Source organism: Ictalurus furcatus, chromosome 8 (genome assembly GCF_023375685.1).
Source record: "Ictalurus furcatus strain D&B chromosome 8, Billie_1.0, whole genome shotgun sequence".
In the NCBI taxonomy this organism is placed as follows: Eukaryota; Metazoa; Chordata; class Actinopteri; order Siluriformes; family Ictaluridae; genus Ictalurus; species Ictalurus furcatus.
In genome coordinates this window covers 22,221,269-22,248,837 of record NC_071262.1, presented here as the reverse complement: position 1 = coordinate 22,248,837, position 27,569 = coordinate 22,221,269, and the positions used below count along the sequence as shown (strand labels likewise).

The following is a 27,569-nucleotide window of genomic DNA, read 5'->3' as shown; positions in this document are numbered from 1 at the left end:
AATAAAAAATGCAAGTGCGTCGGTTTATTTACAAATCTGTAAACTCGCCCTAGCTGTTTAATCCGAGCACACACACCTGTTTTAACACCATCACCACCCAAACTAGCAAGAAGCACAAATACACGTTGAATCCCAAATTGCTCCTTAGAGCACTCCGTAAAGTGTACAAACCATTTTCACATCCCATAAGACAGAGTGGACGTATAAAGGGAGTAGGGAGTTAGTTGGGATTCAGCCCACCGTTATACCAGCTATTGTATCAGCTAGGACCGGTGAACGACATTTTGTTTTGTTTTTTAACTTGACTGTTTGTATAAAGTTGGATTTAACAGCACGCACTCACCTTGGCATGGTTTTGAGAAACGCGTCTGGGTGTATTTTATGTGTGTAAGCGCGTGTATTTCCAGCAAACGAACACCTTTTATTTGATAACAGCAGCTCGAGAAGTAGCTCGCTGACCGTGAAAATAGCATCCGGGTCACAGAGCGCGAGCTCCGCCATGTGCACAAGCTCTGCGCATGCGCGCCGACCGCTGATTCATGATGTATACTAACATAGCGCTTCATGGTTAACAGCTGGGAATTTAAATAATAATAATAATAATATTTTTTATACGATTTATGAAAAGTATCAACATAAATTGTGCCTTCTAGCACGTTTGTTTTGGTACTGTCGTTAAAAAAACATTTCTGGCAAAACCTGTGTACTTTTATTGTTCAAAATACTGATGTACATTTTAGTTTGGGTTCCTAAAAACTCATAAACATATGAACGCACTTTCATATATGATAAATCATATAGTAATAATGGCTAAATGTCATCTATAAATGCAGATCCTTATTTAATCTATTAATCCATCTATCCATCAGTCCACCCATCCATTCGTCTATCTATCCACAATGTAATGATGTAGTCATTTTTTTCTCCTTTAATAAACGTAAACTTGATGTTTTCTTTCTTTTAAAAAGGAAATAACACATTACACTGACACAAATCATCCCTCCTTAAAAACAAAGCAATGAACAGAAATAAAAGATCTGTACTTGATTTTCATTAATTGTATCAAATTGTATAAACCCGTAGCTAAAATATAAGTAAGCCGGTTTCTAGTCAATGAGATTAATTAAATGAACAACAATAAAATAAATGGGAAAGAAAGAAAGGTTTCAAAGAAGGATTCGTTAACAATTTTACGACAGTGTCGTAAAAAATCAATTCACGACTCGGGCCAAGAGGAATACGACTGTATTCAGTGGTAGCTTAGCAACCTTAGAAAATGGACCGTTTGAACCAGCTAGTTGGCTAACAACTGATGAAGTCGTGTTTGTTATCTTTGGTAGTATATTAATGCGTTAGCTTTCTTTTTTTAATTAAAGACATTTTTAGATATTTAACCCGTTTTGTGGGCACGTGAACGTTTTCAACGAGAAATGTAGCCATTTGTGCTAACTTTGTTTCTGTTATTTAGCTCTGCTGAGCTAGGAGAAGTAGTTAACGGGCTCATTGTTTCATATTTTAAATAGATTTTTCTTGCTTTTTCATTAAATACCCTTTACATTTTGTCTATTAGTCTCTGAAACGCCATGCACATAAATTCCTACATGTATTTAACGCTGTAATGCATGGTACAGCCTCCAATAGAGCAGATTGGAGCAGCAGAATGAGTTTTTATTTCAATTTAGCTGCAGTACTTTGCTCAAGAATTTTGCTGCAACACATTTTCCCGTGTTAACTGTTACATTTTACTGCACCTGAGCATCAAGTGTACAGATCTGACACACCAGAACAAGAGCAAGATGCCTCCAGCTGCAGACTGGACCTTCCTGATGAGGGTTGACCCTGACAATTTGGGAGATGATGAGGAGAAGATCTGCGATATGCTTTTGAAGGTACTGAGACCTCTAATTTTGCTTGTATTTTCTCATTTGTAAGTCGTTTTGGATAAAAGCGTCTGCTAAATGAATAAATGTAATCGTTTCCACAACACATGCAGTGTGTTATGTGTAGTATTATCTTAACCATTTCATGTAAAAAAAAAAAAAAAATCGTTTAAAAACATATCAATGGATTGTCCATGTGTAGGAATACCATGAGTAAAAAGTAAAGAAGTGTAAAATGTTATAACTGAAATTCCTTGATTATCAGTCAAAATAAGAATTATCAGTAAAATAAGAATATCAGCTAGCAAAGACTGGTTGTGATATCCGTTGTTTAGAAGAAGAAAAACTACTGTATTCACGTGTGCTGCCTTGCTTTAAAGTAATACACTAGGTTCAAAATTATTGGCACCCTGATATAAGTAGATGATTGAATTCATGTGTGCTTACTTCTATAGATTTACCCAAAAGACCTGAAGGAGAGCGAGTTGAAGAAAGTAGCACAGCTGTTCAGAATCTCACAGACCTTACTCAAGGTATGACACTTCAACTGTTTTTTTTTTTTTTCTAAAAAGTTTTAGCTCATTCAAAAAGCCATTTTAGGCAAGTCTAAGACTTCTGCTTGTTCACAGCTGAAGTTGGAGGAAGCGACCTGCGCCTACGAAATTGTGGAAAAGGCCGGCGCTGAGCAAGCTAGGATGGGTAGGTCTGCGTTGCTGTCAGGTGAGTTTAAAACCTAGACTGCATCACTGGTTTATAAACTGGTCTCGTCATTTTGTCATTAAACAGAATCACAACTGAAAGAGGAGATAGCTGAGCTGAAAACGGACCTGGAGGTAAGCACACGAACATGGCTACAGGGAAAATTTCCTCTATTCATCAATCATCTACCCATCTATCAGTCTGTCTCTATCTATCTATCTATCTAGCTGTCTGCCTATCTGTCTATCCATCCATCTAACAAATTATCTATCTGTCTATCCATCTATCAGTCTGTCTCTGTCTATCTATCTAGCTGTCTGCCTATCTGTCTATCCATCTGTCTAACAAATTATCTATCTGTCTATCCATCTATCAGTCTGTCTCTATATCTATGTATCTGTCTGTCTATCTGTCTGTCCATCCATCTATCTGTCTATCTAGTTATCTGTCTATCTGTCTGCCTATCTGTTGCTGGCCCAAATTTTGCCTATTACCTGAAGACACTTAACATAGAAACTATCTAACATAGAGACTATCCATCTAACAAACTAGCTGTCTGTCTGTCTGTCCATCCATCTAACAAATTATCCATCTGCCTATCCATCTCTCTAGTTATCTATCTCTGTCTGCCTATCTGTCTATCCATCCATATAATAAACTGTCTGTCTGTCTGTCTGTCTATCCATCCATCTAACAAATTATCTGTCCATCTATCTAGTTATCCATCCTTCTATCTAGCTATCCATCTATCTGTCTGTCTGTCTATCCATCCATCCATCTGTGCATCAATCTATACACAGTGGTGCTTGAAAGTTTGAGAACCTTTTAGAACGTTCTATATTTCTGCATAAATATGATCTAAAACATCATCATATTTTCACACAAGTTCTAAAAGTAGAAAAAAGTAAAAGTAACGAGAACCCAATTAAACAAATGGGACAAACATGTTATACTTATTATATGTTTATTTATTAAGGAAAATGATCCAATATTATATATCTGTGAGTGGCAAAAGTATGTGAACCTCTATGAAAATATGATGATGTTGTAGGGCATATTTATGCAGAAATATAGAAAAGTCTAAAGAGTTCACAACTGTTCAAGCACCACTGCATATGTAAATATTTATAAATACAGGATAAAGTGGTTACTGAAGAAGAATGAATAGGAAGATGTGTTGAAGGATTGTAGGTGGTGTGGGTGTTGTGTAGCTAGTCCTTGGACTTGAACCAGTTCTTAGCGCTGTAGCTGTAGGAACTTAGTACAGAGCTATTAAACAAACAGGAAGAAATCTATGTTTATTTGTCCAGTGTCTGTGTAATTATGGTCATAAATAAAGCGATATTGGCGAGTTGACTCACTAAATATTCCATCGGTAAAAAAAAAAATCCCCTCTCAGAGTTGCAAATAGTGTTTAAGGAAATGTAAGATTGGCCAAATGTGAATTTATTTAATAACTGTTTTAGCATATGCAAGTGGTGTAATAGTTCATTTATTTATTCCATCCATCCATTTTCTATACCGCTTATCCTACTGGGTCACGGGGAACCTGGAGCCTATCCCAGGGAGCAGGGGGAACAAGGCAGAGTACACCCTGGATGGGGTGCCAATCCATCAGGGCAAAATCACACACACATTCACACACCTATTCATACACTACGAACACTTTGGACATGCCAATCAACCTACCGTGTATGTCTTTGGACTAGGGGAGGAAACCAGAGTACCAGGAGGAAACCCCCATAGCACAGGGAGAATATGCAAACTCCGCACACGCAGGGCAGAGGCAGGAATCGACCCCCCAACCCTGGAGGTGTGAGGCGAACGTGCTAACCACTAAGCCACTGTGCGCCCTCATTTAGCTATTTCTGTGTTAAAAATGTGTTGGTTACTCTACCCTATAAACATGAATAAAACTTCATGTAGCTGAACACTGTAACGCTACAAGTGCAGTCATGTTGGACAACTACAGTCTTTCTTTTTTTTTTCTCAGCAATGTTAGGTAAGACTTCAGCTCCTAAGCCCAACCTCCTAAAGATTACAGGAAGGATGAAAGCTATGCCTTCACTTGAAAACACTAGTGTTGCAACAATCCAGTACCAACCTGAAACACTGGATTTTTGTCAGATGCGATTATGCCAACCGACCCTGAGCAATACAGAGATATAATATTGATATTGCGATAAATTGCCATGATACACTTTTCTGAGATATTGTAAGTATTGTGATTTTATCTTTTTATAACTTTTTTTTATTTGACCCTGATATCTAATCCAAAATGGCCGCTTAGCTCTCGGACACCCACTTTACCACTTGACTGATTGTTCAGATTAGCATGCTAATCCCATAGGACTGCGAGCTGATGTCTGTTTTGTACACCATAAAAGTGTCACTTTATCAGCACATGTGACACGCTGGACTTCTGACCTTAAAGCTCTGAAGATGGAGTGTAGAGATGTAAAGGTGTTTGAGGACAGATTGTCATTGCGTTGTATTTGAGTAACGATGCGCTTGTGCAGATTGCGCAGCGCTCTGCAGGGGGGAGAGACACACGCTTCCTCCGGGATGAAATCCGCCAGATGGAGAGTCAGTTGGAGCAGAAGGATAAGGAGTTGGTCCAGCTGGAGAAGGACATGGATAAAGAGAGGAAAAGCAACGAGGAGGTACACCCTGACAGAAAAACTTTTGAGATCAACAGATAAACATTTGGTTTTATATAAGTCACTTAAGAGTTGATCATATATACTGTATGCCTGTCTGTTTCTCTGTTCATCTATCTGTCTTTCCAACTGTCTATTTGTATGTCTATCTCTCTACCTGACTGTCTGCCTGTCCAATTATCTGTGCATCTATTTGCTCTGTTTGTCTGTCTGTGCCTATTGCGAACAAAACACAGGTTTATAAAAATATATATCTTTGTAAAATATAGGTGTGCAACAATTATTGGCACCCTTTTAGTCAATACATTTCGTTACCTCCCTTTGCCAAAATAACAGCCGAGTCTTCTACTATAATGCCTGATGAGGTTGAGGAATACATGGCAATGAATCTGAGACTATTCCTCCATACAGAATCTCTCCAGTTCCTTCAAATTTCAAGGTCCATGCTGGTGGACTCTCCTATTCTGTTCACCACGTTATCTATGGTTTTCAAGTCAGGGGACTGGGATGGCCATGGCAGGACCTTGATTTTGTGGTTTTGTTGATTTTAATGTATGTATTTGGATCATTGTCCTGCTGGAAGATCCAACCACGGTCCATTTTAATCTTTCTGGCAGAGGCAGTCAGGTTTTCATTTAATATCTGTTGATATTTGATAGAGTCCATGATGCCATGTATCCTAACAAAATGTCCAGTCTTACTGGCAGGAAAAACAGCCCCAAAGCATTAAAGAGCCTCCACCATATTTAACCGTGGGCATGAGCTACTTTTCCATATGGCTACCTCTCTGTGTGCGCCAAAACCACCTCTGTGTTTATTACCAAAAAAGCTCTATTTTGGTTTCATCTGACCATAGAACCCGATCCCATTTGAAGTTCCAGTAGTGTCAGGCAAACTGAAGATGCTTGAGTTTGTTTTTGAATGAGAGTAGAGGCCTTTTTCTTGATAACCTTCCAAACAGCTTGTGATGATGTAGGTGACTTCAGATTGTAGTTTTGGAGACTTTCTGACCCCAAGACGCAACTAACTTCTGCAGTTCTCTAGCTGTGATCCTTGGAGATTTTTTGGCCACTCGAGCCATCCTCTTCACAGTGCGTTGAGACAATATAGACACACGTCCAATTCCAGGTTGATTCATAACATTTCCAGTTGACTGGAACTTCTTAATTATTACCCTGATGGTGGAAATGGGCATTTTCAATGCTTGTGCTATTTTCTTAAAGCCACTTCCCATTTTGTGAAGCTCAACAACCTTTTGCCGTGTATCACAGCAATATTCCTTGGTCTAACCCATTGTTATGAATGACTAAGGGAATTTGGCCTATGTGTCACTTCATATTTATACCCCTGGAAAACAGGAAGTCATGATTGAACAATTTCCTGTTCCAAGTCAACCAGGTGTACTTAAAAAAAAAAAAAAAAAATGCAAAATATCAATGGGAATATACTTCAAATATATTTTTCTCATACAAATTCATAGGGGTGCCAATAATTGTTGCACACCTATATTTAACAAAGTTTTTTTTTTTTTTATAAACCTCTGTCTCCATCTCTGTCTGTCTCTCTCTCTCTCTCTCTGTCCATCTATCTGTCTGTCTGTCTGTTATGTGCAGTAAGTGGAGGAATATTATTGTTTAATTGAATGTAATTTGAATGCACTAGCTGTCACGGCGAGCGGAGGAGGCTGAAGATGAGAACAGAAGGATGAAAAGAGAGGTACACACACACACACACACACACACACACACACACACATTCCTGTCCACAAGCATGTAACAGTGAATACATTCCTATGTTATAAAGACATTTACTCTGAGTTACTGAAAGAGTGAAACATAATGTGCATGAGAGAAGGGAAAATAATCACAAAGTAGGCCTAATCCTAATCCTGGATTTATTTCCTGAATTAGTCAGGATGTTGTCACGGTGTATGATCAGACCGTTACCTCAGCACTTCTCAAAAATATTTGTCTAATAAGATATTTTGTTTCATTTTGGCTTTTATTATATATGCAGAGATTGTCTTTTTTTTATTGAACAATTAATAATAGTCGCAAAAGCATGATATTTTTAAACTAGCGTATCATACTGTGAAAATGTCAAACCATAACACCTCTTCCTGTTTTTTTTCTGTTTTTAATAACAACGACACACGTGTGCCATCTCACACAAGAACCACATCAAGTCACGGTTCGGAACATGTTCGAAAACTAAAGAATGTGCATCGCATGTCCCGAGTGTTGATCTTTCACCAATATTGTACTCATCATAAACCACAGATGTCAAGAAGCGACCGACACTGAATGATTATTTTTTTTTAACTTGACCTATGATATGACTGATTAAAATGTGTCACATGTCCAGAATTCCAAATAATAGCCTGGGAAAAAAACGTGCTTATCAAAAAAACGGAAAAATCTGGAGTTTATAAATGATGTTTAGAAAGCAGTTAGTGGGGGGAAAAAAGACGAGATGCATCTAATTGTGTTTGTGGAACATTAGCAGGATATATGATGTGACTGGTGCTTTGGTCATGGGTCGTTTCTACCACTTCATCTCCATCTTTAATCCAACTCATTAAGTTTCATCTCTGTTTTTGTTTGATCATGTCTCTTTTCTTTTCGTTCTCCTACACATCCTTTGCTTTCTTTTTCCCCCTTTTGCTCTCTTTGGTTATACCTGCAAGATAAAGCAGCTTAAAAAGAAGGTAAGAAACACAAGATTGAGTTGAACCAAGGCTAACCCCACACACACACACACACACACACACACACACACAGAGCTTCGTAACAGGAATCTGATTTATCTTCAGAACACACATGCTGCTTCTCTTCCCTCCCCCCTCCCCCCACCCCGTCTGCAGAACGAGCAGCTCCAGCAGGATGTCGAGTTCTACAGGAAGGAGCTGGAGCAGAAGGACTCGCACCAGAGCCGAGACGAGAGGACTGAGGCTCAGAAGAAACTCAACAAAGCCAACCAGCAGGCCGACCAGTACTGGGAGAACTGGCAGGTCAGCCAAAATGGGCCGTGCTGTCTGAGTGGGAGGGGAATACACTCTCTCGCTGCTGTCAATCACAGCAATTATCTGGGCGTCTGTGAGCTCATGTATGAGGAAGATGGCCGATAGCACTTTCCTCCGAGTGTGTTACGGTGCACTGTGACTCAGCATGAGCAGCAAAAGATGCGGTTGGGTGGCTTCACTTCACGTGTCTCGGATGACACACGTGTTAGCCTTAATGCCTTCACTCTCCCTGATTGATAGGGGAGAGCTGGTTGATAGGTGGCGATTGGGTCAAGACCAAATTAGGGAGAAAATGGGAGGGGAAAAGCAAACATTATGTAGTTCTAACAGATGTGTAGACTTTGTAAAGTTTATATATAATAAAAGGTTAGGTGTATAGATGTATAGTTGATCTGATAATTCACTTCACTGTGGGATTATTAGGGGGCCAAGCACCAAAGGTGGGTAGGTCTGGAAGTATAATAGTGCCAAATGTCCTCAAGGCAAAATGGCATGTTGAATTACATAAATTGAATAAAAACATATCGCAATGACAGTACTTGAATTTTTCTGCCCAGCAATTTGACACAAATCAAGGAAAATTAGTTTCCTTCTCTAATTCATTGGGTTTTTTTAATATTTTGATTGAAAACAAAATGCCAGCATTCAAAATTCAATTTATACATATTCACCTTCTTAAAATACAGTTCCAAAATATTCAGTTGTTAAAATACCATCTTCATTATTCGTCAGGTAGTATTTCAATACGTTGTTTTTGAACCTCACAAATTCAGGCTACAAAATTTCAGGTCTTAAAATAGTTAACGATGAGGTGGTGTGATGGTTAATGTTAACTCCACAGCAAATTGCCTATAATTGCAATTTTACTGTATTAATAAACACTGTATATTTTAACGATTTAGAGTTACATTTACATCTCTGTGAACGAGCTGTTACTATGGAAACGATAACACATTAGAACGAGCGCATTAATATAAACCTGCGATTTGATTTATAGCCAGAACTACTTTCAGAGCTGCCCTTATAGAAAACAAATCAACACCTTCCGACCAATCAGAATCCATAATTCGGCACAGATCAGGTATCAGGTAACGATTTTGTATCTCACGACTCTGATTTCCACAGCGCTCTGAGGACGAGAACTCTCAGCTGAAGAGCGAGCTGGAGAACCTGCAGAAGAACCTGGAGGAGTCTGTGAGAGAGATGGAGAAGATGACAGACGAGTACAACAAGATGAAAGTGGCGGTGCAGCAGACAGACAGATTCATGGACCAGCTGAGGAGAGAGAGAGACCAGGCCATGCTGCAGGTTATTTTTCTTTCTTTCTTCGTTTTTTTTTATTTTTAATTACACTATAAATTAGAGTGTAGTCATCTGTGGGATTTACAACCTGTCACGGAAAAGCCTTGCGTAAATCATTTGTGCTCATTGTTTGTTTTTCCTTGACTATTATTTGTGTGGGTGTGGGTGTGTGTGTGTGTGTGTGTGTGTGTGTGTGTGTGTGTGTGTGTGTGGGTGTGTGTGTGTAGGTGAGAGAGCTGACGCAGCAGATTCAGGCTCGGGCCGAGGAGGACGATCCAGTGATGGCTGCAGTCAATGCTAAAGTGGAAGAGTGGAGGGTAGGAATGTATGTTTCAGTCCAAAATATTGCATGAATGTTTGAAGTTCACTGAAGCGGAACAGCACCAGCAGCCACTCAGGCCTGTAACTGTAAAAGTGCGGTTAAACTAGCTTTTTATGAGCTTTACATGCTCATAAAAATGTGGAGGTGTTTTTTTCCCCACCCATTTCAAGCGTGTCGAGGTGGAAAACGGCATTATTACAGCTTGCACATTCCCATTTACAAGACACCATAAGCATAAGAGTCAGAAAGTTTCCTTTTGAAACGTGTGTGTGTGTGTGTGTGTGTGGTTCAGCATGATGGTTGCTTCAGTTTTCACATCGTTAATCATGTCACATGACCAAGCAAGACCCTGCAGCATGTAATCAGGATAAATTTCATCTCCTCTCGACATTAATCAGTGTGAACATGATCCTTGTTTAAAGTAAGAGAGTCTGACACTTACACATATTTCTGTTTGGTTTTTCCCTTCGTGTGTGTGCGTGCCAGCAGATCTCAAAGAACACATTTGGGCGAAACTACATGTTGACAGATTAATTGTGCGAATTTTGCGATTTCTGCCTGTAGAAACTATTCCTCACATGAGTGTGTGTGTGTGTGTGTGTGTGTGTGTGTGTGTGTGTGTGTGTGTGTGTATAGAGTGTGTTATCAGGGAAAGATGCTGAAATCCTGGAGTACCAGCAGATGATTCGGGACCTGAGAGAGAAGCTACGTGTGGCTCAGATGGATTCAGACAAAAGCAACATCATCGCATTGCAGCAGGTCCTGAGCAGATCATCGTCACGTTACGGGCCTTTGGGTTCACCAAACCTGCTTTAGGGAAAGAAACTCATACATGGCTCATGGTTTGGAATTTAAATAGCAGGAAGTGCATGCAGTAAATACGTGTGTCAGACTGAGGAGACTCTTCATGGTCAACTTTTGACAATTTTCTACTCTATACACAGTGGTACATACGCGATATGCCACGATATCCAGTGACATTTATCACAGAATATTATTATTAATAATATCTCATCTTGAGTGAAGATTCTCATGCAGCTTCCTTCAAGTTCATTAATGTGAAATAAAATCTTTCAGTATATGTTCAATATTTTTTAGGGATGTCACTGAAAAAATATTTTTTGCCCTAACATAGTCCAAACGTTTCTTTCGGTTCAGATGGACGATTTTCACCCGAAAAAGATTAAGTAGTGCTACAACGGAGTGTCAATTCTAAACACTTTACAAATGATATGATGATGATGATGATGATTAGAAAGGGATTAAATACAGTGGGTTCAACACTGAGCAACATCAAGAGAGAAAATGTAAGGTTTTTCCTACAATGCAAAGAGAGTGTGCATGTAAACAGCCGAGTGGTAGTTTTTCCTCTCGTATCGTACACACTCAGTACATTCGGCTCCGACTAAAACGACTCTGTCGCTTTCTTGGTGTGCGTTTGTGTAGTTCAGGAAGTCTGTCCATCTTCTGTTGTTTTCTTTCCTCTTCAGTTATTTCACACTTTCACGCTTTTTGTTCTTTTCCTTTGTGGCTTGATACTTACGTGACGCAGATCGTTTATGAACTGTGTGCTGTAAGTACCTTTGTTTGACCTGGATCGTCTTTGTAGCTGTCTTTGAGTTCTCCTTTATCACTTCTATCCCCTTAACTTCATTTATTTATTGATTTTATTTATTTTTATTAAATTATACTCCCCTCCTATACTGTGTTATTTGCAACAATGTGCACTTTGCAGATCAGTTATAAGTAGCCGATGATTTATAAAAAAAGAAATTATACCACACTGCTGTCAAACTCAAGATTCTGGTTTGGTCAGGAGGTGTTGATGAATTTTCTATAACAGCAGCTTTGACAGGAGTGCAGGTTATTTTTTTTATTAATTAACAAATTAACAAAGCGTTAGCGCTTTGTAACAGTGACTAAGTTCAAGATTCTGTGCTTTGCAGTTTCTCTGTAACATGGCAAGCTACCTTTTAATTGTTTTAAAATTAATGTCAGGAGAGAGAAAAAAGAAAGGCTGGTGAGGGAACGACTGTGTAATTTTTGCGGACATTCCACAGCGTTAAATTAACGTTACTATAAACGGATTAAAAAGTTCAGTGTTGTTTAATAAGTTTTTTTATGTTAGAATACTGCGGTATATGAGTAATAAACACTTCATGATTTGCTTTTATAAGAAAATAATCAACTTTTTGGTCATTATGGTAACTCCGTGTGATCTAACCATCCTGTCGTTGATTATTTTCCTACAACAGCAAAACCCCAAGTGTTTTATTCCTTACATAACTGCTATCTAATTGTTATGATGTTACAGATGCATGTTGTGGGGCTTACACAACCAGATGATAACAGCTAAAATAAGCGCTTCACTAGCTTTGAAACAACACCAGCCCAGTGCCGCTGAGATCTACAGTGCCTGAAAAAGAGGTCATGGAAAACATTTTAGCCGACTTTGGAGCCCTATTTCCAATTAAAATGACACCTCAGGCGCTAGTAACGGAGCTCATTATGTTTCAGTCGATCATTTTCCCCAGGTCTTTGTTTATTCAATCATACTTTAGGGGTATTTATCATTTTTATCACTGATCTGTAAAGTGCTATTCTTTTTTCTGTCTCTTTCTATAATTTAGAAATTATAATGATCTTTTTGAGTTGTACTGACTGTGCTGAAGAAATAAATGTGTGTGTGTGTTTTGCTATCCACAGGCGGTGCAAGAGAGAGACCAGCAGATCAAGCTGCTGTCTGAGCGAGTGGAGCAGTACACAGGCGAAATGGAAAAGAATGCCTCGCTCATTGAGGAGCTCAAGAAACCACTTAAAAAAGATAAAGGTGTAAAATCACACAGCTTTTTTCTCATCATTGCTTGCCATTATTGAGAACTCAATGACTCATTTGGGGATTCTTTTATAGTGGTTTTTTGAAGGTCATTTTAGCTGACTTTGGAGCTCTATTTCCGGTTAAAATGACTCCCCGGAGGCTGCTACGGAGCTCGTTCTGTTTCAGTCAATCATTTTCCCCGGGTCTTTGTTTATTCATTCGTACTTTGTGGGTATTTAATTATTTTCAAGATTGGCCGGACCTGTAGTACATTTTTGTTTAAAAGATTAAACTTCTGTTTTGTAGCAGTTTTAATTTAGTTTGTTTTATACAGACAAAAATGTGCATTGTTTATGATTCACAAATAAAAAAGGAGTCTTTTCAGTCACGATTTATCTTCATTCAAATTTTCTTCAAAATATTCTGAGAATCGAATTGCAAATTATCGTGAATCAGATTTTGACCAGACCATATTACTATATACTACTCAATATTTTCACACTAGACCAGTAGTGTCTAGAATGCGCAGCAGGCCCGATCTCACATTTTCTGCCCAATCCACTGTACACACTGTACATACATACTGTGAAGTCCTTCTGTGAAGAAGTGTAAAAACCGGGATGTTTTTGGGCGATGGGAGAAAACCGGAGAACCAGGAGGAAACTTCATACAGACAATAGCCTGAGTTTAGGCTTGAACCTGGAACAGTGGAGTTGTTAGGTGGCCACCATTTTTATTCAGGTACCATGTGTACCGAACAGGAACATTTGGGTGGAGCTAGAAATAGTGCAGATCACTGATTGGTCAAAGAGAGTCTTGTAATTTTTGACCAAGATTAATGTATTGGCACCGTTGTCTTCTTATGGGTTTCTCCCCACTATTACAGCTGTATATCATAGTCACTCTGTCTTTTTTTTATTATTATTATTTGTTTATTTTTTAAATTAGTCACATTGTCTATACCAGTAGTTCTTATCGTATAACTATTTAAGGTTTTGTTATCAGCGATGATGGTATACAGTCCCAGCCCCACGCTAATGTCATTGTGCGGATGGTTCCTCACAGGTCCGGGCTCTAGCACACAGCAGAGGAAACTGGACGAGCTGATTGGAAAGCTGCAGGTTGCAGAGCAGAGGGCAGAGCAGGCCGAACGCTCCGCCCATCTCGCTGAATCCGACGCCCACCACAAAGACCAGGAGCTGAGCGAAACCCTGAGCCGCATTCGGCTTTACGAGTCTGTGAGTTGAGCAGACTCATAACACCTCAATCCTTGGAGCAACTTTCTGTTACAGTGATGTAGCTTATTTAAACCTCGTCTCATCATACCCAGTTCAAAGAAGAGCTATAGTTATATTTCAGTCTAATCTCTTTTTACTGCATCTGTAGTATATGACACCTGAAAAACCTCTTTCTGCCATAGGGAAGTTAATGAGATACGATTCATATCATTCCTAAATGTTAATGATTTTTGTAAAAACGCTTTTGTGAATTTGTCAGCCAAATGTATTTGTGAATTAAGCTATAGATTTGTATCATTTGTAATTTATTTGGGAGTTTATGTTACCTGCGTAGTAGAAGCATTAATACAGAAACTCCTGGTGACTATATACAAAATGTACTATCTGTTGACAAAATATACTAGCTATAGACAAAAATATACTAACTATTGACAAAATATACTAGTGGTACACACAGTATACAAGCTATATACAAAATGTACTATCTATAGACAAAAATATACTAACTATAGACAAAATGTATTAGCTATAGATGAAACATTCTAGCTATACACAAAATATATACTAGCTATATACAAAATGTACTAGCTTTAGAATTGGGGTTGTAGCTATAGACAGAAAATACTAGATAAAGATAAGTTTATTTGCATTAATTAGCTGGTTATTGTTCGTGAACTAGCTAATTTTGTAGCAAGCTACAAAACATACAATAGCAAAAGAAATAAAACTATTCTTAGCTGAATTAAAAATGAGTTAGCAAACTGGCTTTAGATAGATATTGGATTTGCTGATATTCTATTTCAGGTAGGTACTGCTGCAGACCAGATTTGATAGGAGAAAAACCCTATGTTCATTATTATCATTATTATTATTATTATTATTATTATTATTATTGTTGTTAGCACATGATACCACAACCCCCCAAGGAAAATGTCAGTAGCTATTTCTTTCCTCAGTATGCAAATGCACGGTTGTGTTTCAGGGCACTGACGGGCTGGTAGCTGCTGTAGCCGAGATCAAAGAAAGCAAAAACCAGGTCAGAATCCGCGATCGAGAAATAGAAGCCATGACCAGGGAAATAAACCAACTGGAGATGAAGATCAACGACCTTCTGGACGAGAACGAGGAGCTAAGAGGGCGCCTGGGTCGGTCACATGCTGTTTATATATACATGTTCGTTGACAGAAGATTAGTTCTTCTTTTTGCCTTCTCAGCATAAAGTCTCACTGATTTATATCGCTGCTTATTTTCCTTTAGGTTTAAATCAGAAAGAAGAAGTGGATTTGACCGAGTTCAGGAGATCAAAGGTGTTAAAACAAAGGCAGTACAGAGCGGAGAACCAGGTTCTGCTAAAGGAGGTAAACTTTAAAGCTTTTTACTGCCATTTTCTGTTCACCAACTTTCCACAGTATATGTTTAAATTCCTGAGGAAATCTTCTATTCTCTATTCCAGTCAAACTTGGTAAGAATTTGCGTTTTATTTTTGTTGTAAATACATGAATTTGAGCATCCAGGCAAGTTTACTTCGGTTAGTAATAAAATATTTCTGCTGGCATGGACCTGGTTTCTTAAAAAACCAGGTGGTTTTCTTTGGGCGGCTGTGGCTCAGGTGGTAGTGCGGGTTGTCCACTAATCGTAGGGTTGGCAGTTCGATTCCCAGCCCACATGACTCCACATGCCAAAGTGTCCTTGGGCAAGACACTGAACCCAGAGTTACTCCCGATGGCAAGCTAGTGCCTTGCGTGGCAAGCTAGTGCCTACCATTGGTGTGTGAGTGTATGTGTGAATGAGACACAGTCTCATTCACTCGGACACATGCACTTTGGATAAAAGTGCAATGTAAGTGCAGACCATTTACCATTTATAAAACATTCGACTTCAAAAAGGCCTCTAAAATCAAAATTCAACTAGTCTGAAACCAAGAACCACACCTCAATTATAACTTGAGCAACTCAAGTTATGAAGATTATTTTTGGTAAACTTAAATGTCTCAATCATGAATTACTGCCAAAATTCATTTTAGTAGCTACACACTCAGAATAAATAGCTATTAAAAGCTTGCATCTCACAGGTTTTATTGCTTCTCTCTTATTACAGGGAATAACTGGCTATGTGATGTTGTTGCACTCTGAATTCATTCTTTTTTGAGTAAAAATCCTCCATCGTTGTTCTTAGGAAACTATTATTTTAATTAAGTAACCATTTAACTCTTAAACCAATGGAAAAAAATGGATAACTCTTGACTGGTGCAACCGGAAAATGTTTCCCTTTGTAGACAAGAGATCACAAGTTCAAATCCCAACAATTCCAGGAGTCCAGTAGAGCAAAATTGGCTATTCTGTTTGAGTGGGAGGGGCATAATCTTTCTCTCCTGTCAATCACAGCACCACCAGCCATCCATTGGTGTCTTTGTGAGTGCATGTATGCGGAAGAGGGCAGATAGCAATTTCCTCCCGAGTGTATTGCGCTGACTTGTGACGCAGCATGAGCAGTTGTTCTGAGAACACGTGTCTCAGAGGATTGCACGTGCAATTCTTCACCTTAGCAGGGAGCTGCCTGGTGGTTAGGAATTGGTAAATAACCAAATTGGTAGAAAACGAGGCTTAAAAAAAAGTTTAGCGTCCATACAAACACATGCATGGTGTCCGCGGAAAGAGTCGCAGCAGAAATGTGCTCAAACTGTGTGTTTAAGGTTACACTAATAGGTCAAGCCGCCATTTTTAGTCTTTTAGTGAAAGTACAGGCAGTATATACGTTTATGTACGTTTATGCTTTGTATAAAAAAAAAAAAAATCAATTAGCTTAGTTGTTAAAAACAGCTTTTACCAGTTGAGAGTCATTTCCGGACTTAAATCATCACTTTCCTTTCAAGATTTGGGAAGTGTCATTCATGCATGTATTACATCACACCTGGACTTATTGTAATTCTCTGTACCTTGGTCTTCCCCAATCTTCAGTGGTTTTGCAGGTGGTCCAGAACACATGCAATAAAATGTTATCATATCACTCCAATTCTAGCTTCTCTTCAGTTCAAGATTTTGCTGATTGTTTTTAAAGCTCTTAATTGACAAACCCCATCTTATATGTCTGACCTTATTTATTTACATTCAGCTCCCAAGTCTCTCAGGTCTGCCAAATAAAGCTTTCAGATCCTACATGTCCCACGGTCATGTCTTAAATTAAAAGGTTACAGAGCATTTGCAGTTGCTGCTCCACATTTATGGAATCAGTTGCCACCTGACATTAAGAGTGCTCCCTCAATCTCCATTTTTAAATCTAGACTTAAGACACGTTTTTATACTCTTTGGCCTTCCCTGGCTATTTTTTTTTGTTTTATTTCATGGTATATTTTATTGTATTTTATTATTGTTTCTGCACAGCACTTTGGCCGGTGTAAGTTGAATTTAAACGTGTTTTATAAATAAAATTTACTTACCTACTTACTTACTATTAACCGCTGTCTCCAATGTGCTTTCTCTCAGATTGAACGTCTCGAGGAGGAAAGGCTGGAGCTCAAGCAGCGTATCCGTGCCCTGGTGAAGGACAAAGGTCAAAAAAAGCCTCTTGTTTATTTTTTATAGTAATGTCCCCCCGCCAACCACAAATGATTCCAAATCACTGAACCCATAATTCAACAGTAGCGATTTTTTTTTTTCAGAAATCCTACTAAACACAGGCCTGTTACTTCACAAGTTGTTTACTAGTCATTAAAATAACACGTTATTTATATCTAGTGGTTATAATTTGGCGCGTTTTCTGACGCTTGGAATTGGTTTGGAGCAATTACTATAAAGTGATTACTAAATAAAAAATGGGTTGTTTTTTAAAAATCAAATTTCCATAAATTTCCATACCGAGCAAAGAATAAAACACTCAGTGTCATGGTGTTTTAGGAAAATAATCAACAACACATTGGAGCGATGACGTTACTGTGGATTACTGAAGTGTTTTATTCCGCTTATCCCACAGCAATTTGCCAAATAATGATTTTTAGTTTATTACAGAACGATACGTCATGCTTTTTATCCCCTTTATAGTTATATTTAATGTTCCTGTTATCACTTACGTTATAGCAGCTATAAACAGTTATTACCTCACCAGCTTGTTTTGTTAAAAACAGTGACACTGGAGACTCCTTCCATCAGTGTTAATTAATGTCTCCTTACAGAAAATTTCACCATGTGCACGATTACACGTTTTTTGTTACATAACAGCATGTTTTCTAATCTGTTTATTATTCAATGAATCTCTAATTATGTGGAGAGTCCACCGTACAAGTCACTTTGTTACATGTATAACAGTCTAGAATTTTTTTTAAAGCAGTGTACTGCTGTTTATACTGACTGCAGAGTTTTGTCTGTAGGTGTCACAGTGATCAGTAGTTCACTTCTTGATGATGAAACTGTAGAGGAACCCAGCAGGGCCAACAGGGAGAGATCGACCCTCAGACCAGCTGATGAGGATGAAGTCAAAAGAAAGGTACATTTTTAAGAAATAATTTGGTCGATAACATCAAAAAATATCCCTGTTCACTCATTTTGACTCCTCTCTCTCATAACTTCTTCCATCAGAATGACTTCCTGCAGAAGGAGCTGATGAGCAGAGAGAAAGAGCTGGAGCTGAAGAGAACAGAATCCTTGCAGTTTAAAGCCAAACGTGAGTGTATACGTACAGCTTCCCCGTTTCGGCTCCAGTGATCTGGATTAGTCGTGCTCATTCGCTTTCCGCTGTGATTTCTGCAGAGAACGAGATGCTGAAGGAGAACAAGCAGCTGGAGCAGGGCATGAAGGAGATTTTGCAGGCCATCCAGGAGGCGCAGAGCAAAGCTCCCACTCAGACGGCCATCAGCATCCCCAGCCTGGAGAGACTCGTCAGCGTGAGTGATCTGAGCTTTCAGATGTGTTAACGCGATAAAGATAAAGTTTTATTGTATAAGAGATTGTATAAGAGAAAAAAGTGAATCAGTAAGGTTATGAAGTCATTTGATAAGGAAAAGTGATTTGATAAGGAAAGAAAATTAATAAAATAAGATAATCAATTGATTCAATAAGGAACAATATGAATCATTAAGGTAATAAATTGATTCAGTAAAGTAAAATGTGATTCATTAAGGGAAAAAAGTGATTTGGTAATGGAAAAAACAAGTGATTCTCTAAGGAAAAAGGTTATTCAATAAGTTAATAAAGTGATTCATTAAGGAAAAGGGAATAGGTAACGGGGGAAAGAAGTGATTTGGTAAAGTTAATAAATTGATTCAGTAAAGTAAAAAGTGATTCAGTAAAGTAATAAATTGATTCAATAAGGAACAAAAATATTCAATAAGGAAAAACATGAATCGGTGACGTAATAAATTGATTCTGTAAGATGATAAATGATTCTGTGAGATAATAAAGTGATTCATTAAGGTGAAAAAGTGACTTGGTAATTGGGAAAAAGTGATTTGTTACGGGAAAAAAACTGATTCAGTAAGTTAATACAGTGATTTGATAAGGAAAAAACTGATTCAGTAAAGTAATAAATTGATTGAGTATGGGAAAAAATTATTCAATAAGGTAAAACATGAATCAATAAGGTAATAAAGTGATTTGGTATGGGAAAGGTGATTTGGTAAGGAACATAAGCAACTCAGTAAGGTAAAACATGAATCAGTAAGGTAATAAAGTGATTCAGTAAAGTAAAATGTAATTGAATGTCCAAGATGGTGGCCCTCGGAATGCTACTGTGTTAAGCTGCAACATGAAGTTTTGTTCATGTTTCCTAAACATCAGCAAGTCTGTGTGTGACTTCCCTAGAGAACTAGATTCATTTTGAAGCAGCGTCTGTGTAATTATGTCCAGGCCCTGGAGATGAAGCACTCAGAGGGGAAGGTTGATGTAATTGCACATCTGAGAGCACAGCTGGATCAGCTGACCGGCAGGAACGAGGAACTGAGGCAGGAGATGAAGGCAGCTCGAGAAGAGGCAGCCAACACACGGACTCAGCTAATGAAGGCTAATGAAAAGGTTCGTCTTACGTGATTTTCCCTCTTAAAACCCATTCCAACCCTTCACCGTGCAGAACTATTAAAGTGGACGTGTGAGGAATAAAACACTTTGGGTTGTGTTGTTATAGGAAAATAATCATATACAGGGTAAGTGTTTTATTCCTCTTATACCATAGCAACTTGCCAGTGATTAAGTTTTTGTGTTTTTTTAAATTAAAGAACCACACATCATCCTTTTCTCACTTTCGAGTTATAGCTTCACACACCTTCTGACCAGTGCACATCTTCTGACCAATCCGATTCGAGTATTCAACTGCGCTGTGGTATTATAATAATAATAATAATAATAATAATAATAATAATAATGTATAGTTCCTTATATAAGTATATGCAAAATGTGGAAAAGTTCAAGGGGGTGAATACTTATGCAAGGCACCAGTGTATGTTATTTTTTGTATCTGATCTTTTTTGGTCAGGTCGCACGTTTAGTGAGTGAGGTTGAGGCTGTGAGGCAATCGGCAGGCATGGCTGTAGCTCCTAAACCTCTTCTTCTGCCTGAAGAAATGACACCATCCAGCGCACAAGTCATCAGTTCTCTCAATGAGTACATGATCCAGCTGTTACAGGTAAAACTCTCCTAATCCTGCACACTATTATACCAAAACTGCATCTTGTCTCAATTCTTCAATTATTCCTTATTTTTAGGAGTTAAGGAATAAAGAAGATTCGAGCAAGCAGCACGGTCTGGCTTTGGATGAGTACAAGAGGAAATTCGCCGTAATGCGACATCAACAGGGACTGCTGTACAGAGAGTACCAAAGGTTTGTCCTGTTTGTGTGGTAAATAACGAAACAGAAGTTGTGTAGAATGTTCTATAGCGTCATTTGCTTTTGGTTTCAGTGAGAAGGAGGCCTGGAAAAAGGAGAAAGACTGTTTTACGGAGTTGAAATCCAAAATGGAAGAGCAGAAGGAGCTGGATGCGGTGAAGATCCAAGAATATAATGTAAGACAGACTCTACTCTGAAAAATATGAATCAAGGTAATAAACTGATTCACTAAAGTAAAAAGTGATTCATTAAGGTAATAAAGCAAATCATTAAGGTAAAGTGATTTGGTAAGTGAAAAACATAGGTTCTGTAAGATCATGTGATTCAGTAATGAAAAAAAGTGATTTGGTAATGGAAAAACAAGTGATTCGCTAAGGGGGAAAAAGTGATTCAGTAATGTGATTCACTAAGGAAAATTATTCAAGAAGGAAAAACGTGAATCAGTAAGGTAATAAATTGATTCAGTAAAATAAATAGTGATTCTGTAAAGTAATAAAGTGATTCGATAAGGAAAATTAACGTGATAAGGAAGGAAAACTGATTCAATAAGGAACAAAAATATTCAATAAGGAAAAACATGAATCAGTAAAGTAATAAATTGATTCAGTAAAGTAAAAAGTGATTCTGTAAGATAATAAAGTGATTCAGTAAGGTAATAAAGTGCTTAATTACGGTAAAATAGTGATGCATTAAGTTAAAATAGTGATTCAGAAAGGGGGAAAAGTGATTTGTTAAGTGAAAAAAAAGAGATTCTTTAAGGTCAAACGAGATTCAGTGTGAAGAGACTGTGATCTTTCATTTGAGCCTCAGAATTTTTTTTATTATTATTTTATGGTTAACACTTCATGAAGGGCTGGTTTTGGATTGTATGGATTGGGTCAAAATCGTTAAAACAGTGCAACGCTGATTTAGCCTCAGTAAGTGATGTCACTCAATGAGCTCTGGATCAATCACGCGATGCCAGGTGTGAACGTGGCCTAATTAGAATGAATGGTTTTTTGTTTGTTTCTGTTTTTTTGGTGTCTGGATTTTCAGTTCTGGCTGGAGACTCTGCAGCAGGATCCGGCTGAGATTAGGAGGCAGGTGGCCGAGGCGGCCCGTAAAATGACTTTACTGCGAGTGAACGAGAGGTCTCTGACCCGCCGCTACACCACCCTGTTGGAGCAGGAGCACCACCTGAGGAAGGAGAACAACAAGCTGAAGGATGACTCGGTGCAAATGGAAGCTGCTGTTACAGAGCGAATCGGCTACCTCCAGAGGTTCAAGGTGCAACTTTTTTGCGTGATTCTTCATGTCTTTTTATACATGTCAAGACTATAGAAATGTAATTAAAGAATATAAATGTGAGTGGAACATTAAATCAATTAATTTTCTTCTGAATTAATATTAATCATGTAATATCAATGAATTAGTTAACTATGTATTTCGAAGGTCAGCATTCAGACACAGGAAAGGCGGCTCATGTTGGTCGAATTCGTACATTTGTCTATAAACATCTGCGTTGTTTTGGCAGGAGATGGCTGCGTTCAAAATGGCGGCACTCCAGAAAGCGCTGGAAGACAGCGTCCCGTCTTCGGAGCTGGAAAGAGCGAACAAGCAGTACAACGACCTCACTATGAAATACAGAGATCTGCTCCAGAAAGACAACCACCTCATTCAGAGAACCACCACTCTGGAACATTTGGAGGTTTTCAAGATGTTTTGATAATTCTTCTGCTTTTTTTCTAGCACCGGGTTTACCGTTCCATCGCAAGAGTGTTCCATCGTCTGATTTCTGGTTTCAGGGTGAGAACGTTTCCCTCCGTGAGCACATCAGCGGCATCAACAAGGAGCTCGAGATCACGAAGGAGAAGTTGCACACACTAGAGCAGGCCTGGGAACACCTCAACACCGCTGGTAAACCTTCGCATGCATGCCACGTGACTTCCACATTTTGTAGTGTTACTTGGGATACTAGGGCAGGAGTCTACAAAAAAAAGCACAGAAAGGTAATGCTCCACTCAGTTAATCATGTTATAGCTTCAATTAATATTCAGTTAATCAAACATCAGAATTAGGGAATGGCTGGATGTTGAAACAGTGCGAAAAACAGAAAAACATCCAGTCCTGCAAGTGGAAACGCACTGTCGATGAGAGGTCAGAGAAGAATCGGAAGATCTGACAGGAAGGCTACAGTAACTCGAACAACCCCACTTTTTACCTCCGTGGTGAGCAGAAAAGCAGCACAGAACCCACAATACTTTGAACAATGAGGCGCATGGGCTGCAGCAGTACATCATGTTCCACTCCTGTCAGCCAAGAACAGGAATCTGAGGCTACAGTGGGCAGCAAAATAAATAAATCACCACCTGGTCTTTTCCAGTCATCTGTGCAGATCCTACATCTGTTCAGCTTGTTTGAGAACACAGCTGATCAAAATGCATCATGAAAACTTATTGAGCAAGTCCAGGACAAAAGGGTTTGGTTATTAAAAAAAAAAAGGAAATATTCCAAACATTAAAAATCCTGTAATGTGACAGTAACTCCCTTATTTATTTATTTTTAAAAAGGGAAGAATGTTAGTGACAGAGGGGGTGAAAAGAGAGGGGATTAGTCCGAGAAACAACCAGATCCTAAATTTTAAGTCGAAGTCAAGTTAGACTAATATGAGACAAAGTCAACGTCATGTACACTACCGGTCAAAAGTTTGGAGACACCTGACTGAAATGTTTCTCATGATGTTAAAAACCTTTTGATCTGAAGGTATATGATTAAATGTTTGAAATCGGTGTTGTAGACAAAAATATAATCATGCCGACATATTCATTTCTTTCATTAGCGATTTCACTGACATTTTATTTACAAAAATAATTTTTTAAACGGATGACTTGGAGCAAAATTTTCCGAAAAGCAGCCGATAAGTGTCCAGCGTAGGTTTCAAAAGCATCTCAGAGGGATTCCTCAAGAAATCGATTGAGAAAATGTCAAGAATACATTTCTGGAAATTCTAGGCAAAAAGCGTGTCTACTTTGAAGATGCTAAAATATTCAATTATTTTGATTTATTTTGGATTTTTTATCACAACGTAATTCCCATAGTTCCATTTGTGCTATTATTATTAGAGTTTTGATGACTTTATTATTATTCTAAAATGTGGAGAAAAAAAATAAAAAAGAATGAGTGTGTCTAAACTTTTGACCGGTAGTGTATGTTTTTTTGGGGGGGCGGGGTTTCAGGAGGAGAGAATGGTTTGGATAAAGCTGCAAAGGCTCTGGCAAACAGCGAGATCGTGTCCGTGTCCAAGCGCATCACCACCCTGGAGATGAAGGAGCTGAATGAGAGGCAGCGAGCCGAGCACGCTCAGAAGATGTACGAGCACATGAGGAGCTCTCTCAAACAGGTGGAGGAGCGGAACTTTGAGCTGGAGGTCAAGTTTGCCGAGGTATGTCTATTTCGTCAAAAAATAAAAGCATTGCTGAAGAGGTAATAGAGGTATAGAGGTAACGTAAAACTTTTGGTGTGTTTGTGTGTTCAGATGGCAAAGCAGAACCTGGAGGCACAGCGGATTGAGCGTGAGCTACGAGACGAGCTGGCCGATAGCGTCAGTAAAGAAGTCAGTGACTCGGACCGGCTCCGCATCTCTGAGCTGGAGAAAAGCGAAGCCCAGCTCAGGATAGAGGTGTCTAAGTAAGCATGCATTCATGAGATAAGACACACATGAATTAGTAATTCTACCTCGGATGCTGATCGAATATGATTGTGTTCAGGTTGCGGGAGGTTTCAGACATAGCGAAAATGCAGGTATTTGCTCTGGAAGCCAGGCAGCAGTCCCGGGAAAAGGAGGTGGAGTGTCTCAGGAGGCAGGTGCTTGACTATCAGGTAAGGAACTTGTTCGTTTTGGTTTGTGCGCAAATATTTTTGGAACGACGCTATATAAAAATGTATTACCGCCAGGCTCAGAGTGACGAGAAGGCCCTTATCGCCAAGCTCCATCAGCACATCGTGGCACTGCAGCTGAGCGAGACGGCAGCCATCAGCAGGCTTGAGGCCTACACCACTCGCCTTCAGCACCTGGAGGCTCAGAGGCTGCGGGCAGAGCAGCAGCTGGACGCTCAGCAGCAGGCGCTGTGGCAGGCAAGGCAGGAGGGGCGTCAACGTGCTAGACACCTCCGCCAGGCCTTGCACGCCTTGCGCAGACGGTTCTCCGGAGCACTGCCCCTCGGCCAGCAGGAGAAGTTCTCCAGCACCATGCTGCAGCTGCAGGAGGACCGAACGAGAGCGCGGGAGGAGGCACGCCGGGCGCAGGAGGAGCGCAGCGCGGCTGAGGGGAAAGCACAGGAGCTGGAGCTCCGACTGAAGGGTCTTGAAGAGCTCACAGCCACGCTGAAGGACGTTAAAGGAGCTCAGAAGGTATAGGAATTTCATTTTACTTACTCAATCATACTCAAATAAGGCTTAAGACTAATTCTCTGTGGTTCATTTTTAAAGGATAATCGATAATATTTTTAAAAAAAAATTCAAAATAAGTCATATTTTTATTAACAGATACCACAGGAGTCGAATTAAAAACCCTAGGCGTACAGTTTTTAGTAGATTTTTTTACATTTCTTTATGATGATTTTTTTGCATTTTGTAAAAATTGTATTGCAGTGGTTTTCATAGACACGCGATTCAAAATGAGGAGTTTGTAAATAGTTCAACACTGGCCAGGGTGTGAATGCTTTTTCCCGGATAATAACTTACAAATCCGACAAATATTTTGGGGAAAAAAAAAACTTTAGTTATGCTGTAATCATTAAACATGTTGGGCTGTTTCTTTTTGGTAAAATACAGTATTTGTCAATCTTAATAGTTATATCCAGGCATTTTGACTATAGCCTAGGATGAGAAGATTAGTTCACTCAGACTCAGAGTGCTCAGCTCTTCTGCTCGCTGACCTGTACAGGTGAGCGAGTGGCATAAGAAGCTGGAGGAGGCTCGTCTGCAGGAGCTGAGGAAGAACAGAGAGCTGGTGGCACAGCGGGAGGAGATCAGGTATCTGAAGAACATGGTGGCCGAGCAGGAGCGCTCCATCGTTGGTCTCGAGGAGGAACTGGTGCAGCAGAACAACGTAAAAGATGCCGTTTGATGATAAAACAAACAAAAAAAATTAATAAACGCTGACTTTTAAAATATTTTTTTGTGTGTGTGTGTGTCGTAGCTGTTGGAGGAGCAGCAGCTCTCGTGGGATCAGAGAGAGGTGGAATTGGAGCGACAGCTGGACATCTATGAAAAACAGCAGAACCAAATCATCGGATCTGCTCAGAAGGTTTATTAATCGTGCCGATAATTCTGAAATGATTCCTAGTTACTCAGCAAGCTCAGCTTCATGCACTCGCATTCAGGTGTTCTAACCTTGTGGCTTTGAAGAGAACACTGAACTTCTGCTAAAATCACTGACTACACCTTTAATATTTGTCCTTCAACACATTAAAGCAACTTTGTATGTGAGCTTTTGAAACTACACACACAAACACACACACACACACACACTCTGTGTAGGTTAGAACTGAAAGCTAGCGTAAGAGGCTTTCTGAATTTTGACAGGTGACTAAGAAACACCTTGTTGTTCTAATTGGTTGGGTGTTCTAGATTAGACGGTTTGGCCTTGGAGAACTTCAAGGCTTGGTCTGATTGGCTGCAGAGAGAGAACGAGGAGCTGTGTCCCTGAACACACCTGCAAGAAAACTATAAAAACTTACAAGATACTGTGTGCTTTTTGTGGTTTTAGTTTGAAGAATGCATGGGTTCTCTGCCAGATCCAAAGCAGCCTCTAGCTCATCAGCTGGACCAAGCTCTGGGTAAACTAAGGGAGTACGTTCGCACCATTCTGGAGACTCAAGCCACCTGCAAAACTATGGAGGAGGTAAAGCATAACGTGGTCAAATGAAAACTCCAAACTGAAACTAGAAATAATTGGAATTATTTGTGATGTGTTATGTATTGTTATTGTTAGTGTGATTGTTATTGCTAGCACAATTATGAATGAGTTTAATAGGGGTAAAAAAAATAATAATTCAACAATCTCAAACATAAGGGATAACATTAAGGTTTTGTTGTGCGCTCCTAAAAACAAAAAGAGCAAGAGTTTCTGTTCTCACTCACCATTTTCCTGCGACGTCAAATTCCCAGAATGCAGTTCAGCTATGTGTCACGGAGTTACAGTAGAGACCCGGCTAGTTCGCGATATACACACTATCGGTCAAAAGTTTGGAGAAACCTGACTGAAATGTTTCTCATGATCTTAAAAGCCGTTTGATCTGAAGGTATATGATTAAATGTTTGAAATCGGTGTTGTAGACAAAAATATCATTGTGCCGACATATTCATTTCTTTCATTAAAGAACTAACATTTTATTTACAAAAAATCTTTTGTTAAACGGACAACTCGGAGCGAAGTATTCAGAAATGCAGCCTATAAGAGTCCAGCGTAGCTGTGAACTCCTTTAATACTGTTTAAAAAGCATCTCAGGGAAATTCCTCAAGAAATCAGTTGAGAAAATGCCAAGAATACATTTCTGGAAATTCTAGGCAAAAAGGGCATCTACATGGAGATGCTAATATATTAAATTATTTTTTATTTAATTTGGATTTTTTATCACAACATAATTCCCATAGTTCCATTTGTGTTACTACAGAGTTTTGATGACTTTATTATTATTCTAAAAAGTGGAAAATAAAAATAAAGAATGAGTGTGTCTAAACTTTTGACTGGTAGTGTATATGAGATAAGAAGCGGGATAGCATTGACGGCAGTTCTAGCATGAGAATTGAAGCTTTCGGAAGCTGATCTGTTTGAG

General features: G+C 39.0%; 2 protein-coding genes across 11 annotated transcripts in view; one reads left to right on the top strand and one right to left on the bottom strand.

Annotated features, from left to right (window-relative positions):
- Window positions 1-497, bottom strand: part of tmtc3 (transmembrane O-mannosyltransferase targeting cadherins 3) — a 46,188-nt gene extending 45,691 nt beyond the window's left edge. The window contains exon 1 of the mRNA XM_053631499.1: window positions 344-497. The gene's annotated coding sequence lies outside the window, so the exon portion shown is untranslated. The remainder of the gene's footprint in view (window positions 1-343) is intronic.
- A 551-nt stretch (window positions 498-1,048) lies between these two features.
- Window positions 1,049-27,569, top strand: part of cep290 (centrosomal protein 290) — a 43,094-nt gene continuing 16,573 nt past the window's right edge. For 5 of the 10 annotated variants that reach the window (XM_053631489.1, XM_053631496.1, XM_053631493.1 and 2 more), the window contains exons 1-33: window positions 1,049-1,889; window positions 2,336-2,413; window positions 2,510-2,579; window positions 2,667-2,713; window positions 5,099-5,242; window positions 6,902-6,955; window positions 7,926-7,946; window positions 8,103-8,249; window positions 9,387-9,569; window positions 9,791-9,880; window positions 10,522-10,644; window positions 12,592-12,715; window positions 13,769-13,941; window positions 14,924-15,086; window positions 15,199-15,299; window positions 17,424-17,490; window positions 18,305-18,420; window positions 18,513-18,597; window positions 18,684-18,817; window positions 19,779-19,943; window positions 20,401-20,550; window positions 20,630-20,745; window positions 20,825-20,927; window positions 21,787-22,017; window positions 22,265-22,438; window positions 22,536-22,647; window positions 23,967-24,172; window positions 24,266-24,417; window positions 24,498-24,609; window positions 24,685-25,140; window positions 25,676-25,840; window positions 25,931-26,038; window positions 26,501-26,635. In XM_053631489.1, coding sequence (XP_053487464.1) covers window positions 1,797-1,889; window positions 2,336-2,413; window positions 2,510-2,579; window positions 2,667-2,713; window positions 5,099-5,242; window positions 6,902-6,955; window positions 7,926-7,946; window positions 8,103-8,249; window positions 9,387-9,569; window positions 9,791-9,880; window positions 10,522-10,644; window positions 12,592-12,715; window positions 13,769-13,941; window positions 14,924-15,086; window positions 15,199-15,299; window positions 17,424-17,490; window positions 18,305-18,420; window positions 18,513-18,597; window positions 18,684-18,817; window positions 19,779-19,943; window positions 20,401-20,550; window positions 20,630-20,745; window positions 20,825-20,927; window positions 21,787-22,017; window positions 22,265-22,438; window positions 22,536-22,647; window positions 23,967-24,172; window positions 24,266-24,417; window positions 24,498-24,609; window positions 24,685-25,140; window positions 25,676-25,840; window positions 25,931-26,038; window positions 26,501-26,635 — 4,398 coding nt within the window. In that variant the 5' untranslated portion in view covers window positions 1,049-1,796. Of the gene's footprint in view, window positions 1,890-2,335; window positions 2,414-2,509; window positions 2,580-2,666; window positions 2,714-5,098; window positions 5,243-6,901; window positions 6,956-7,925; window positions 7,947-8,102; window positions 8,250-9,386; window positions 9,570-9,790; window positions 9,889-10,521; window positions 10,645-12,591; window positions 12,716-13,768; window positions 13,942-14,923; window positions 15,087-15,198; window positions 15,300-17,423; window positions 17,491-18,304; window positions 18,421-18,512; window positions 18,598-18,683; window positions 18,818-19,778; window positions 19,944-20,400; window positions 20,551-20,629; window positions 20,746-20,824; window positions 20,928-21,786; window positions 22,018-22,264; window positions 22,439-22,535; window positions 22,648-23,966; window positions 24,173-24,265; window positions 24,418-24,497; window positions 24,610-24,684; window positions 25,141-25,675; window positions 25,841-25,930; window positions 26,039-26,500; window positions 26,636-27,569 lie in introns of those variants that run through there. The other 5 variants (XM_053631495.1, XM_053631490.1, XM_053631491.1 and 2 more) reach the window with 5 other exon arrangements.